The 14942-nt window shown below is 41.2% G+C and overlaps 3 protein-coding genes across 3 annotated transcripts in view; all 3 read right to left on the reverse strand.

The window, feature by feature from the left end:
• The window catches only part of pcdh2aa1 (protocadherin 2 alpha a 1), a gene marked incomplete at its 5' end in the record, with an annotated part of 170015 nt that extends 156374 nt beyond the window's left edge, over window positions 1–13641 (reverse strand). The window contains one exon of the mRNA XM_083890999.1: window positions 11281–13641. Coding sequence (XP_083747125.1) covers window positions 11281–13641 — 2361 coding nt within the window. The remainder of the gene's footprint in view (window positions 1–11280) is intronic.
• Window positions 15–7129, reverse strand: LOC310928724 (protocadherin beta-15-like; the record flags this gene model as incomplete). Its single annotated transcript, XM_083891364.1, has 3 exons — window positions 15–53; window positions 1199–1291; window positions 4778–7129. The coding sequence occupies 3 exons, from the start codon at window positions 7127–7129 to the stop codon at window positions 15–17; spliced, it is 2484 nt and encodes an 827-aa protein (XP_083747490.1).
• On the reverse strand, window positions 7868–10246 carry LOC310928725 (protocadherin alpha-8-like; the record flags this gene model as incomplete). Its single annotated transcript, XM_083891365.1, has 1 exon — window positions 7868–10246. The coding sequence occupies one exon, from the start codon at window positions 10244–10246 to the stop codon at window positions 7868–7870; it is 2379 nt and encodes a 792-aa protein (XP_083747491.1).
• Window positions 13642–14942: the final 1301 nt, after the last annotated feature.

A 14942-nucleotide genomic window follows, 5' to 3' on the forward strand; every position in this document is an offset into this window, starting at 1 on the left:
CAGTTGTATCCTTATTAAATCCTCTTTCGGTTTCTCATGAAAAGGAATTTAACCTAGGACACAAAATACACCTCAGAAAGGTGTCGCATGTTTTCTTCTTACATTAGCTGCTGTAACGGTAATACTCGTCTGTGTAGGCGGAACACTATCCACTCCTTCGACCAGAACAAAAACCTCTCTGAAAGAGGCAGGGCCAACTCTATAACACAACAGTGTGTGCTGATAAGACACTGACACCTTGTGGACGGAGAATATTTCTGCTTATGATCTGGTAAAAAAAAAAAAAACAACAACGACACGGAAACCAAAGATGATATCTGTGTCTGTATAATTGCAGTAGCCTAATCATTACACACGCACACCTGTCTTCGTACCAAAGCAGTTCAAGTTGTCTCCAGTTGTAAGACAAATCCGTTTTCTCATAAATGTATCCAAGAGACGAACCGACAAATTAAAGAGATATCTGGACTGGAAGGGCTTTTACAATGCACATTCATGGTATCACTGAATTACTCGAAATGTTGACAAGGTATGTTTGATATTTCTGAAACACTTGAGTGGTGAGTTAGAAAATCCGATACACGTAAAAAAACACATACCATGTGTATGAATGCCATAAAGCATGTCAGTGAAATTGACACTTTGGCTCCATACAAAAACACAAGACGATCAGAGATGGCAGACTTCACCCCATTTACGCAGCAGCCTCTGTCGGCCTCTGTTGCTCATATTGACAAGTGCAAGTGTGGGAGCACAAACAAATAGACAGACAGAACCACTACAAACAACACTTAACTCCCAGTCAAGTATTGTTTTTAGTGGCTCTGAAGGGTGAAGTGATAATACTTTCAGAAAAACGAAGCTCGACTTAGTATCAGCACCATGGACAGCTCCGTCGAATTTGCTGTCACAAATGTATGTTTTCCTCTTCGAACAGCTTAGACATTTTGATTATGAATGCATGTCTAAAATTAAAGTAAATCCACACCTCAATATCACACTGGTTATTACCAGCATCCCAGACTTCTGCACCCTGAAAAGTGTTAAACGTGTGTTTCTTTTTTTAATGAGAGATTAATCTCATATATTTTGCATTTTGTCTGATTTCAATGTTTTCGAGTTTTTTAGGGACATTTTATCTGATAATTATCTGTAGGTGATTAAAATATCTTCAGTTAACATAGGAACATGGTCTTACCTCTCCAGATGTTCCTCTCCTGTCAGGGAGCACGAGTGTATTCGCATGACTTCCTGGGACTATAGTAGATCCTATACTCATCCTGGGTCCAACTAACATGTACCGTTTTTCTCCAGATCTGTACTGGATGCTGTGACACAGTGTTCCATCATAATTAGGCTCTTGTAGATATTTAGGAGTATAGTCTGTGGTCTTTGAACACTGCATTGCAATCAACACAATGATACTGATGAGAAAAAGAGCTGAAACTGAGCCCAAAGTTATCATCAGGTAAAAAGTCACATCAGTGTCCTCATCTGCTTTTGTTGAACTTTTAACATCAGAAGCTGCAAAAGCTTCTTTGGGCTCCACAACTTTGACAATGACAGTAGCTGTTGCTGAGAGTGAAACGTTCCCATTGTCTTTGACCAGTATGACCAGTTTATGCTCAGCCTCGTCTGTCTCTGTGAATGGGCGAAGTGTTTTGATCTGTCCTGTATAGCGGTCCAAAGTAAAGAGACTGTGCTCAGTGACTTCCTGCAGTGAAAACAGTAACCAGCCGTTATATCCGATATCAGCGTCATAGGCTCTGACTTTAGTCACCACGTATCCTGCGTTCACGTTGCGGGGAATCTCCTCCACACCTTCAGCAGAACCGTTAGAGCTGACTGGATACAGGATGACTGGAGCGTTGTCGTTCTGATCCAGAATGAACACGTTCACTGTGACGTTGCTGCTCAGTGACGGAGTTCCAGAATCTGACGCAACAACGTGGAACTGGAACGTTTTCAGTGTTTCAAAGTCAAAACTTTTTAACGCGGATATTTGTCCATTGTCTGAATTGATGTTTAAAAATGCTACATGTTTTACTTGACTGCTCTCTTCTCTCACAATGTGATAGGTTACAACTGCGTTTTCATTTAAATCTTTATCTGAAGCAGTGACAGAAAATATTGAGTTACCTGGCACGTTATTTTCTACCAGATAAAGTTCAAGTGGATTGTGTAAAAATTCTGGCTTGTTATCATTCACATCTGAAACATCAATAGTCAGAGTTTTAAATGTAGATAAAGGAGGCTGCCCACAGTCTGTAGCTGTTAGTTTGATATCATAATGTGAAACTGATTCTCGGTCCAAACGAGTTTTTAAAACTAACGAGTACATATTATCCTGAAATGACGGTTTTAACTCGAAAGGGACGTTATCTGAGAGACTACATATTACTTTGCCGTTTAAACCGGAGTCTTTGTCGCTAATACTAATGAGAGAAACCACAGTGCCAGGTTTTGCGTCTTCATTTACCATATTTGACAGAGATGTAACTTCTATTTCTGGTTTGTTGTCGTTTTCGTCGACAACTTTGATGATCACCCTGCAATCAGTGCTCATGGGAGGTTGTCCTTTGTCTGTGGCGTGGACATCTAACTTATACACGTCAAACACCTCAAAGTCAATTTGATCTTTTACTTTAATCTCACCAGAGTTTTTGTCTAAAACAAACGTGTCATATATTTTAGGGTCAAGTTCCACACCAAAAAAATATTCAATTTCCCCATTTGCACCCTCATCTATATCATTTGCCTTTACTGTAATCACACTTGTGCCAATTTTGACATTTTCAGGTATTGTTACTGAATACACTTCTTGGCCAAATACTGGATGATTATCGTTAGAATCGAGGACTATAACTGAGACATTAAGATTCCCTGATCTCGGTGGATTTCCACCATCAACTGCTGTCAGAACCAGTTCATGTTCATGATGCGTTTCCCGATCTAGAGACTTTTGTAAAACTAAAAATGGTATTTTATCCTCTCCCCTTTCTCTAATTTGTATACTAAAATACTCATTGTGGTTTAATTTATAAGCTCGTACTGAATTCGTGCCAACGTCTGGATCGCGAGCAGTTGGTAACTGGAAGCGTTTACCAGGAACAGTCGACTCTGAAATTTCTAGATTTTTTTCCTCCTCTTGAAAGCTCGGTGCGTTATCATTTACATCAACGATCTCCACAGCCACATAATGTATTTCCATGGGGTTCTCGGCGACCATTTTCAGGTTTATCAAACACGGTGAAACGCTTTCACAGAGCTTCTCTCTGTCGGTGGTTTTATGCACAAACAGCGCGCCATCGTTCTCGTGTACTTTAAAGAGAGCATCTTCGGTTCCCGAGACAATACGAAAACGTCTTTCCTCCAATGAGCCGATGTCCAGCCCCAGGTCCTTGGCGACATTTCCAACAACAGATCCCACTTTTACTTCCTCTGGAATTGAATATTTGATCTGAGCTGAAACCCGCACAACGCAGCTCAGCATCACAGAAAAACGGAAGGCCACCCACCATACGGTTCCTCGTCTTTGTCCCATCGTTTCAGATCACAGTGCTTTTGTTATTAGATCCAACTGCGAGTCCTCATGGAACGGAAATTCACCTTGGACACGATGAACACCATGGGTAGTTGACCATTACCGTCTATTTGTTCTACAGCTGCTGTAATTACACCACTTATTTGAGCTGAAAATCATCCTGTCTCGTCTGTCGACTCGAACAAAACCACTCTATGGGCAGGGTTTAACTATTTAACACAGCAGCGTATGCTGATATGACACTGACACCTTGTGGACACAGTTTATATGGCCTACTTTTGAAGCAATAGCTACATAAATTAAAATACAATCTCGTGATCGTGACTTCTAGTTTCTTAATTCTGAATTATTTACACCCTGCTAAATATTTCAAACCACAGTTGTCTTTTTTTTATTTTAATATTTATTTCTTCCATAAACTGTACATTTGTCCCCTTAATTGTCTTAAGACCTGTAGACATGTAACAAGATATCTATTGCCAGTACTTTGTATGCCTCAACTAATATGAATGCATTACATTATTTCTTTGTCATGCAGTTTGAGTATTTGCTCACGGACTGAATGTAGCTTAATGGACATAAATTAAGTCATGTTTATGGTCTGAGGGTTGGACACAACTCCGATGGAAACACTGGATTTGCCAAATGAACCCAGAAATAAAAAAGTGTACAACACCAATATAAACAACAACGATGTCCATTTAGGTTTAAATTGAAAATAACATCATACCTTGAGAGTCCCTTCAGGACAAATCGTCAGTTTCAGCACCATGGACAGCGATGTATACCAGAAATTCCGCCGTGCCGCAAACATACAGTTACCAGTACCTATAGCAAGCTATATACATTATTTTTGAGCAGCTATTAGTATGGATCTGTATTACACAGTTGTTTTGTGCAAACAAGTTGGATAGTCTGCTGCAACAGAGTTTAAGGTTCTGTAAATGGGCTTCCATAAAATACACAACTCTATCGTTGCGAAACACGTTGGGTTTTTTGCAGTTTTCCAGTGACTCAACTCACCATGAATTTTCATCTTCATTTCAAAATCACCATTATGATAGACCAGTGTCACAACTACACTTCAGCACCATAAAAACGGGTCATGACAGTACATTAAATATAAGAAAGCCACGGGTGTCGATAGCACTTATAAGGAAACATTTCAATACATGCTCCGCAATAAATAATAATTGTCCTCAGTTGTAAATTAACTTGAAAATATAGTCTTACCTCTCCAGATGTTCCTCTCCTGTCAGGAAGCACGAGTGTATTCGCATGACTTCCTGGGACTATAGTAGATCCTATACTCATCCTGGGTCCAACTAACATGTACCGTTTTTCTCCAGATCTGTACTGGATGCTGTGACACAGTGTTCCATCATAATTAGGCTCTTGTAGATATTTAGAAGAAAAGTCTGTGGACTTTGAACACTGCATTGCAATCAACACAATGATACTGATGAGAAAAAGAGCTGAAACTGAGCCCAAAGTTATCATCAGGTAAAAAGTCACATCAGTGTCCTCATCTGCTTTTGTAGAACTTTTAACATCAGAAGCTGCAAAAGCTTCTTTGGGCTCCACAACTTTGACAATGACAGTAGCTGTTGCTGAGAGTGAAACGTTCCCATTGTCTTTGACCAGTATGACCAGTTTATGCTCAGCCTCGTCTGTCTCTGTGAATGGACGAAGTGTTTTGATCTGTCCTGTATAGCGGTCCAAAGTAAAGAGACTGTGCTCAGTGACTTCCTGCAGTGAAAACAGTAACCAGCCGTTATATCCTATATCAGCGTCATAGGCTCTGACTTTAGTCACCACGTATCCTGCGTTCACATTGCGGGGAATCTCCTCCACACCTTCAGCAGAACCGTTCGAGCTGACTGGATACAGGATGACTGGAGCGTTGTCGTTCTGATCAAGAATGAACACGTTCACTGTGACGTTGCTGCTCAGTGACGGAGTTCCAGAATCTGACGCAACAACGTGGAACTGGAACGTTTTCAGTGTTTCAAAGTCAAAACTTTTCAACGCGTATATTTGTCCATTTTCCGAATTTACATTCAGGAAAGACGCCATATCACCATGTGACACATCACCTCGCACTATATGATACGTCACGACCGCGTTTTCATTCAGATCATGATCAACGGCAGTCACAGAAAATATCGATGCACTTGGGGCATTGTTTTCCACCAAATAAAGTTCAAATGGATTCTGACTAAAAATCGGTCTGTTATCGTTTACATCTGACACCTGAACACGCAAGGTTTTTACAGAGGAAATTGAAGGTTCACCACAGTCTGTAGCTGTTATTGTGATGTCATACTGGGACATCGTTTCTCGATCCAATCTACCCTTTGTGACAAGGGAATACATATTTTCCTCAATTGATGGAGTCAAATCAAATGGAACATTACCCAGTATTTTACAAATAACTTTTCCATTAACTCCCGAATCTCGATCTCTAACACTAATGAGAGAGATAACGGTGCCTGGCTTTGAGTCCTCGGGGACAGCATTGGATAATGATGTAACTTCAATTTCTGGCTTATTATCGTTCACATCTTTAACTTTTATCACAAGTCTACTTTCGGCTGTCCAGGGCATGTGACCCTTATCCGAAGCCTGCAAGTCTAGTCTGTAAATCTCCGTGTCCTCGAAGTCCACATTACCCTTCACTCGTATCTCACCAGTGACACTGTCCAGTTCAAATGTATCGTGCACTTTCTTATTTTGTGTTTTTCCAAAAGTGTATTCAATTTCACTATTCAAACCTTCATCTAAATCTGTAGCGTTCAGTTGGATTACCAGAGTTCCTATCGGGGCGTTTTCTTCTAATGACACACTATATGTATCCTTGCTGAACACAGGGCGATTGTCATTTGCATCGAGCACAGTGATAGTTAAATTAAGAGTCCCAGATTTGGACGGACTCCCCCCATCGATAGCAGTTAATACCAAACGATGGTTTGCCTTCTGCTCCCTGTCCAAAGGCTTTTTCAGCACTAAAAACGGTATCTTATCCCCTTCACTGTCTCTCACTTCTGTATCAAAAAATTCAGTCGGGTGAAGTTTATATAACCGGACTGAATGTGTACCGACATCAGGGTCTCGAGCGGCATGGATTTGGAAACGAGTTCCTGTGGGAGTGTGCTCTGCTATTTCCAGCGTCTGCTGTTTTTCTGGAAAGGTCGGAGAATGGTCATTAACATCCGTGATTTCAACGCCAACGTAATGTATTTCCAGTGGATTTTCAACAACAATTTTGAGATTTATCAAGCAAACCTTCGTTCCATCACAGAGTTCTTCGCGGTCCATAATTTTCCCAACATACAGCACTCCATTGTTCTGATTTAACTCGAACAGTGCGTCATTTGGACCCGAAACAATACGAAAGCGTCTGTCTGTCAAAGTGCTGGTATCAAGCCCTAAATCCCGAGCAACATTACCAACAGTAGATCCTACTTGCACTTCTTCTGGAACAGTATATCTTAGCTGCGCCAAAATCCGCTCCTCAAAGCACAGCAACAGAATTCCCATAACCCACCAGCGGTTTATCCGGTGCCTTTGTCCTCGTTCTCCCATTGTGAAGCAAAAAAACAGCGTCTTTCTTTGAAGTGTTTAAGCGATCCAGCTGTTTTACGAACCAGTCATATCATATCCATTGCATACGTCTTAAACCGAAGCACCCACATTCATTGAAACTGATTTATTCCAAACGTGATACATAAGCCACGATATGTACAAAGGAAGCATTCCACCTCCATCAGAGAATGTCCAGGGAGGGGCAGGGCCTGTGTGGGAGGGAATCGCAAGCATTTTCTATGTCACACTGACACCATCTGGTCACGTTGATTCAGTGCGTTACAAAAACAGAACTGTTCAACAAGAAGAATTAAAGGCACAAGCTTCATGAACATTTCCATCACTCCATGAATGCATCTTTGCTTTTCCACCAGCCTTCATTCAAGATGTGGCTCATTTTTGTGTGATGTGATTCTTCAAGTTTAAATAATGTTGAACTAAAATGACTGAGGTAGAACAGAATGAGGCGAAGTGATGCAGTGTACAGACTATTAAGAATTTCAGCACCACGGACAGCGCAGAAACAAGCTACAAAAACAAATCACAAAAGGTGGACAAAATATCATTAACCTTATGAACAATTGTTTGGTGAAAGTGTGTCAAAGCCAATTAGTAATTCAGTGGTGTCACCAATTACAAGTAGACTCAACATATAACAACACAAACTATCTAACTGTTAGTGCAGTTAGCCTGTGTGTTTCTGAAAACAAATAGTTGGTTTATGAGAAAGAAATCGTATTATAACCTGCGGAAATAGAAACATGGTCTTACCTCTCCAGATGTCCCTCTCCTGTCAGGGAGCATGAGTGTATTCGCATGACTTCCTGGGACTATAGTAGATCCTATACTCATCCTGGGTCCAACTAACATGTACCGTTTTTCTCCAGATCTGTACTGGATGCTGTGGCACAGTGTTCCATCATAATTAGGCTCTTGTAGATATTTAGGAGTATAGTCTGTGGTCTTTGAACACTGCATTGCAATCAACACAATGATACTGATGAGAAAAAGAGCTGAAACTGAGCCCAAAGTTATCATCAGGTAAAAAGTCACATCAGTGTCCTCATCTGCTTTTGTTGAACTTTTAACATCAGAAGCTGCAAAAGCTTCTTTGGGCTCCACAACTTTGACAATGACAGTAGTTGTTGCTGAGAGTGAAACGTTCCCATTGTCTTTGACCAGTATGACCAGTTTATGCTCAGCCTCGTCTGTCTCTGTGAATGGGCGAAGTGTTTTGATCTGTCCTGTATAGCGGTCCAAAGTAAAGAGACTGTGCTCAGTGACTTCCTGCAGTGAAAACAGTAACCAGCCGTTATATCCTATATCAGCGTCATAGGCTCTGACTTTAGTCACCACGTATCCTGCGTTCACGTTGCGGGGAATCTCCTCCACACCTTCCGCAGAACCGTTAGAGCTGACTGGATACAGGATGACTGGAGCGTTGTCGTTCTGATCCAGAATGAACACGTTCACTGTGACGTTGCTGCTCAGTGACGGAGTTCCAGAATCTGACGCAACAACGTGGAACTGGAAAGTTTTCAGTGTTTCAAAGTCAAAACTTTTTAACGCGGATATTTGTCCATTGTCTGAATTGATGTTTAAAAATGCTACAATTTTTACTTGACTGCTCTCTTCTCTCACAATGTGATAGGTTACAACTGCGTTTTCATTTAAATCTTTATCTGAAGCAGTGACAGAAAATATTGAGTTACCTGGCACGTTATTTTCTACCAGATAAAGTTCAAGTGGATTGTGTAAAAATTCTGGATTGTTATCATTCACATCTGAAACACCAATAGTCAGAGTTTTAAATGTAGATAAAGGAGGCTGCCCGCAGTCTGTAGCTGTTAGTTTGATATCATAATGTGAAACTGATTCTCGGTCCAAACGAGTTTTTAAAACTAACGAGTACATATTATCTTGAAATGACGGTTTTAACTCGAAAGGGACGTTATCTGAGAGACTACATATTACTTTGCCGTTTAAACCGGAGTCTTTGTCGCTGATACTAATGAGAGAAACCACAGTGCCAGGTTTTGCGTCTTCATTTACCATATTTGACAGAGATGTAACTTCTATTTCTGGTCTGTTGTCGTTTTCGTCGAAAACTTTGATGATCACTCTGCAATCGGTGCTCAGTGGGGGTTGTCCTTTGTCTGTGGCGTGGACATCTAACTTATAAACATCAACCTTCTCAAAGTCAATTTTACCTTTTACTTTAATTTCACCGGTGTTTTTGTCTAAAACAAACGTGTCATATATTTTAGGGTCCAGTTCACCGCCAAACAAATATTCAATTTCTCCATTTGCACCCTCGTCTATATCAGTTGCCTTTAATGTAATTACACTTGTGCCAGTATTGACACTTTCTGGTATTGTCACTGAATATGTGTCTTGACTAAATATTGGATGATTATCGTTAGAATCGAGGACTACAACTGAGACATTAAGAGTTCCAGATCTCGGTGGATTTCCACCATCAATTGCTGTCAGAACCAGTTCATGCTCATGATGCGTTTCCCGATCTAGAGACTTTTGTAAAACTAAAAATGGTATTTTATCCTCTCCCCTCTCTCCAATTTGGATACTGAAATATTCATTGTGGTTTAATTTATACGCACGTACTGAATTGCTTCCAGCATCAAGATCGCGAGCTGTTGGTAAATGAAAGCGTTTACCTGGAGCAGTGGACTCAGCTATTACTAGTATTTTTTCCTCCTCCTGAAAGCGCGGTGAGTTATCATTTACATCAAGGATTTCTACAGCCACATAATGTATTTCCATGGGGTTCTCGGCGACCATTTTCAGGGTTATCAAACACGATGAAACGCTCTCACAGAGCTTCTCTCTGTCGATGGTTTTGTGCACGGACAGCACACCATTGTTGTGACTTATTTCAAATTGAGCATCTTCTGCTCCCGAGACGACACGGAAGCGTCTTTCCTCCAATGAGCCGATGTCCAGTCCTAGATCCTTGGCGACATTTCCAACAATAGATCCCACTTTTACTTCCTCTGGAATTGAATATTTGATCTGAGCTGAAACCCGCACAGCGCAGCTCACCATCACAGAAAAACGGAAGGCCACCCACCATACGGTTCCTCGTCTTTGTCCCATTGTTTCAGCTCACAGTGCTTTTGTTATTAAATCCATTTCCGACTGCCCATGAAACGGAAATTCACCACGAACACGATAAACTCGGTGGGAACTTCACCGCTTACCGTCCTTTTTTTAAAAACAGCGGTTGTAATGCTACCACTCGTAGGTGCTGAAAGAAATATCCTCTCTCGTCTGTCGACAAGAACAAAACCACTCTATGGGCAGGGCTAACTATTGAACACAGCTACGTATGCTGATATGACACTGACACCTTGTGGACACAGCATATTATAGTCTACTTTTGAAGCAATAGCGACATAAAATAATCTCTGAAATTGTTTTTGCCGCCTTCCTTAATATTAATATGCATTATATAATTGCTTTGTGGCGATGCTGTTTCAGTTAGCTGTTAATGTTTTATATTGAACGTAGCTTGGTGGACATAAAAGAGATGAAGTTTGCGAATTGGATTTTTGGCACAAAACTGCACTGGAAACAAACAGTTTGCATGATATATCCGGATAATTAAACTGGGGTGGTGAGTATTAAATTCACACAATGACTTAATGTCAGAACCATGGACAGCGCTGTAAAACATGTCTTTCCCCATCTTATTTATTTGTTTATTTTAATGTTGTGTAGACAGTTACACTGCCAATGCAGTTTCAGTTCGTCTGCAGTGCTTCAACGTTATTTTAAGGGAAACTACTGGGTCTGCGAATGGGCTTCAATGAAGTACACAACTCCTTGGGAACTAACTGATTTGTGACAGGAAAGCTGTACAAGATACATTCACATAGAAAATGCACACCATAAAGTTGTGAGTAATGAATTGAGTGGGTCTGGTACCCGGCTTTCACTACAAATACAATACAGAGAATAAGATTGTTTTGTCTGAATAAGACAACTCATGAGTCAGTGTCAGCACCATGGACAGCGCTGCGAAACATGCCTTTCCCCCCTGGCGCAACTTCAGAATCACCATAATATTTGCTGTATACCACCACAAATACACTTCAGCACCATAAAAACAGAACATAAGGAAGCCTTACCTCTCCAGATGTTCCTCTCCTGTCAGGGAGCACTAGTGTGTTCGCATGGCTTCCTGGGACTATAGTAGATCCTATACTCATCCTTGGTCCAACTAACATGTACCGTTTTTCTCCAGATCTGTACTGGATGCTGTGACACAGTGTTCCATCATAATTAGGCTCTTGTAGATATTTAGGAGTATAGTCTGTGGTCTTTGAACACTGCATTGCAATCAACACAATGATACTGATGAGAAAAAGAGCTGAAACTGAGCCCAGAGTTATCATCAGGTAAAAAGTCACATCAGTGTCCTCATCTGCTTTTGTTGAACTTTTAACATCAGAAGCTGCAAAAGCTTCTTTGGGCTCCACAACTTTGACAATGACAGTAGCTGTTGCTGAGAGTGAAACGTTCCCATTGTCTTTGACCAGTATGACCAGTTTATGCTCAGCCTCGTCTGTCTCTGTGAATGGGCGAAGTGTTTTGATCTGTCCTGTATAGCGGTCCAAAGTAAAGAGACTGTGCTCAGTGACTTCCTGCAGTGAAAACAGTAACCAGCCGTTATATCCTATATCAGCGTCATAGGCTCTGACTTTAGTCACCACGTATCCTGCGTTCACGTTGCGGGGAATCTCCTCCACACCTTCAGCAGAACCGTTCGAGCTGACTGGATACAGGATGACTGGAGCGTTGTCGTTCTGATCCAGAATGAACACGTTCACTGTGACGTTGCTACTCAGTGACGGAGTTCCAGAATCTGACGCAACAACGTGGAACTGGAAAGTTTTCAGTATTTCAAAGTCAAAACTTTTTAACGCATAAATAGTCCCATTGTCTTCGTTTATATTCAAAAATGATATCACAGAGGAACCTTGACTGTTTCGGTCCATTGAATACTTGACTAACGCATTTTCACTCTCATCAGCATCGCTCGCGCTCAGTGAAAAAACTGACAGGCCAGCCTTGTTATTTTCAGGGACGTAAAAAGTATAAGGGCTTTCGCTGAACAAAGGGCGATTGTCATTGACGTCTAACACATTTACCTGTATAACTTTGGTAGATGACAGTGCGGGGCTTCCTAAATCTTTAGCTGTTATTGTAATATCATACATTTGCGTCGTTTCCTTGTCCAAATAGTCTTTGGTGACTAACGAGTATGAATGTCCATCAGGAGATGGCTTTAAGTCGAAAGGTAAATGAGCAGGAACACTGCACACCACCTGACCATTCACACCCGAGTCTAGGTCCGTCACGCCCATTAACGCCACCACTGTGCCGAGAGGTGCATTTTCCGCAATGTGACTTGATAGGGATGTGATCTCAATTTCTGGTTGGTTATCATTCACGTCTTCTACTCTAACAACAACATTGCAGTGCGTGGAAAGAGACACTGCGCCTTTGTCCGCAGCCAGGACCTTCATCTCGTAGACTTGTTTTTCCTCGTAATCAAGGCCTCCTTTCACTGTTAATTTACCTGTTGTACTGTCCAACTGAAACAGATCAGAGGGCAGTCCTCTAAGTTTACCTCTTAAAGAATATTCGATCTCACCATTCACCCCCTCATCCGAGTCGGATGCATTTACTTTAAGCAGAAATGTCCCTGCTGGTGCGTTTTCTTTTATCTTTATCGTGTATTTTTGTTTATCACACACTGGTGAGTTGTCGTTTATGTCAGACACAATGACCGTGATATTAATTGCACCTGATTTCGATGGTTTTCCTCCATCTGAAGCTGTTAATAGTAACCAGTGTTGCGCAGTCTGTTCTCTATCCAAAGCTCGCTGTAAAACCAGGAATGGAACTTTCCCATCCTCCTCAGATTCCTCCGTTTCCATTCGAAAATACTGGTTATGGTTAAGCTTATAAGACTGTAAGGAATTCAAACCAACGTCGAAGTCATGGGCTCCTTCAATTTGAAAACGAGATCCAACCACGGCGGACTCCAGCACCTCTAATGTGTAATTGTATTCAGGAAATTTCGGCGAATTGTCGTTTACATCGAGTATTTCAATTGTAATTTGGTGCATCTCCAGCGGATTTTCTACAACAGCCTTTAGATTAATGACACATGGAACAGTGTTTGCACAAATCTCCTCTCTGTCCATTCTCTGGTTCACCAACAATACTCCATCTCTCGCATTTACCGTAAACAGATCCTGCTTTGTTCCGGACACGACACGGAGGTTTCTTTCCATCAATCTTCCAAGATCTAACCCGAGGTCTTTAGCCACATTCCCCACTGCTGTCCCTGACTTTAATTCTTCCTGAATGGAATATCGAATTTGAGCAGAGATTCCCTCTAATTTAAGCACAACGAGTAGTCCCAGAGAAAAGAAAATCCACGCATCCAGCCGTTGCCCTTTGATGCCAGATATCGCCATTGTTCGAAAATTAGACCTTAAATCGCTGGCCTTAAATCCGTCCACAAAATGCCTTTTGTATTCCCATGTTCTTCTTGAGAATATTGGTAGTAAATGCCTACAGGAATCACCAGTGCCTCTGAATGAAGAAGGCTGTCAGTCCGTCCTTTCAGCTGGTATTGTTACTAACTGCACATATGAAAATAACCCTCCTCACCCACAACCGCTGTGGACATATCTAGTGTAATAGCACCACCCACTGTCTCCACGACGATGCTCATGATAAAATAGCTTCATTCCAGTTCACAATGTGACTGTGCTGAAAATCATATCTGCTCCTAGATGATTGAATTAGAGGTTATAATCACACCATTTTGTGAAAATGCTTTCAACATTTAGGTTGAAACATGACCAAACGACTGGTTCTCAAACATTTGCTCTGCTAAAATAAAGGTCAAAGAAAGAAAGAAAATAGGTGGATTGCAGTTAAATTATGTGTCTTCACAACCGCACATCATTTATGATTGTGTATGCCATTTTATTTATTTTTATTTTGTTTTAAGACACTATTGGGACAACATTGTTTAACCAAACACAAATAAATATTCATATATAAAATAATTGTTCAGTTATTGTGTCCTTGTGTTTTTAAATTATTTGCAAGTCTCATGGTTTTGCATCCTCAGGCAAGAGGCTGCACAGTGGGCAAATGCTTTGTACTTATTAACCAAAATGTGACAATTAACTGCATATACAACTGAATCAGGACCAGTGACATAAAGCTCTTCCTCTTTTTATTTAATTGTGTTGGTTATAATGTAGGTAAAACTGATGCCATTCACATTCTATCTGCTGAGACTGTGTGTTCCTCTCAGCACACTCCCACAAACGTTCTCCTTTTGCAGAGGTGAACAGTGACATCTCCTGGATTAAACCTGTAACTGCTGCTAAGACGAGCCCACACCTATAGCAGCACTGCTTTGCTCCTACGTCACTGTGCCTCGTTGTTGTTGCGGCACCCTTACCACACTGCAGCAGTGCACGGGGAAAACGAGAGTAAAATATGACAGGATGAGATTGAAAAAAAAATAAATAAATACACTGTATATAATGATGACCACAGCAGCAACGGACAGTGGCTGTATAACAACCGGGAGTCTGTGCCCCCCTCCCTCCTGATATGATTACGTATAGCGTTTGAATATAGGCCAAATATGCAGTGCGTGCGCGTGCACGTGGGCTACCGCATTCCGCATTCACCTCTTCATACTGTTATGCCTCCCTCGCGATGATATCACATCGTTAAATCATCGCATTCCCGC

This window comes from Microchirus variegatus (genome assembly GCF_963457635.1).
Source record: "Microchirus variegatus genome assembly, chromosome: 6".
Classification (NCBI taxonomy): Eukaryota; Metazoa; Chordata; class Actinopteri; order Pleuronectiformes; family Soleidae; genus Microchirus; species Microchirus variegatus.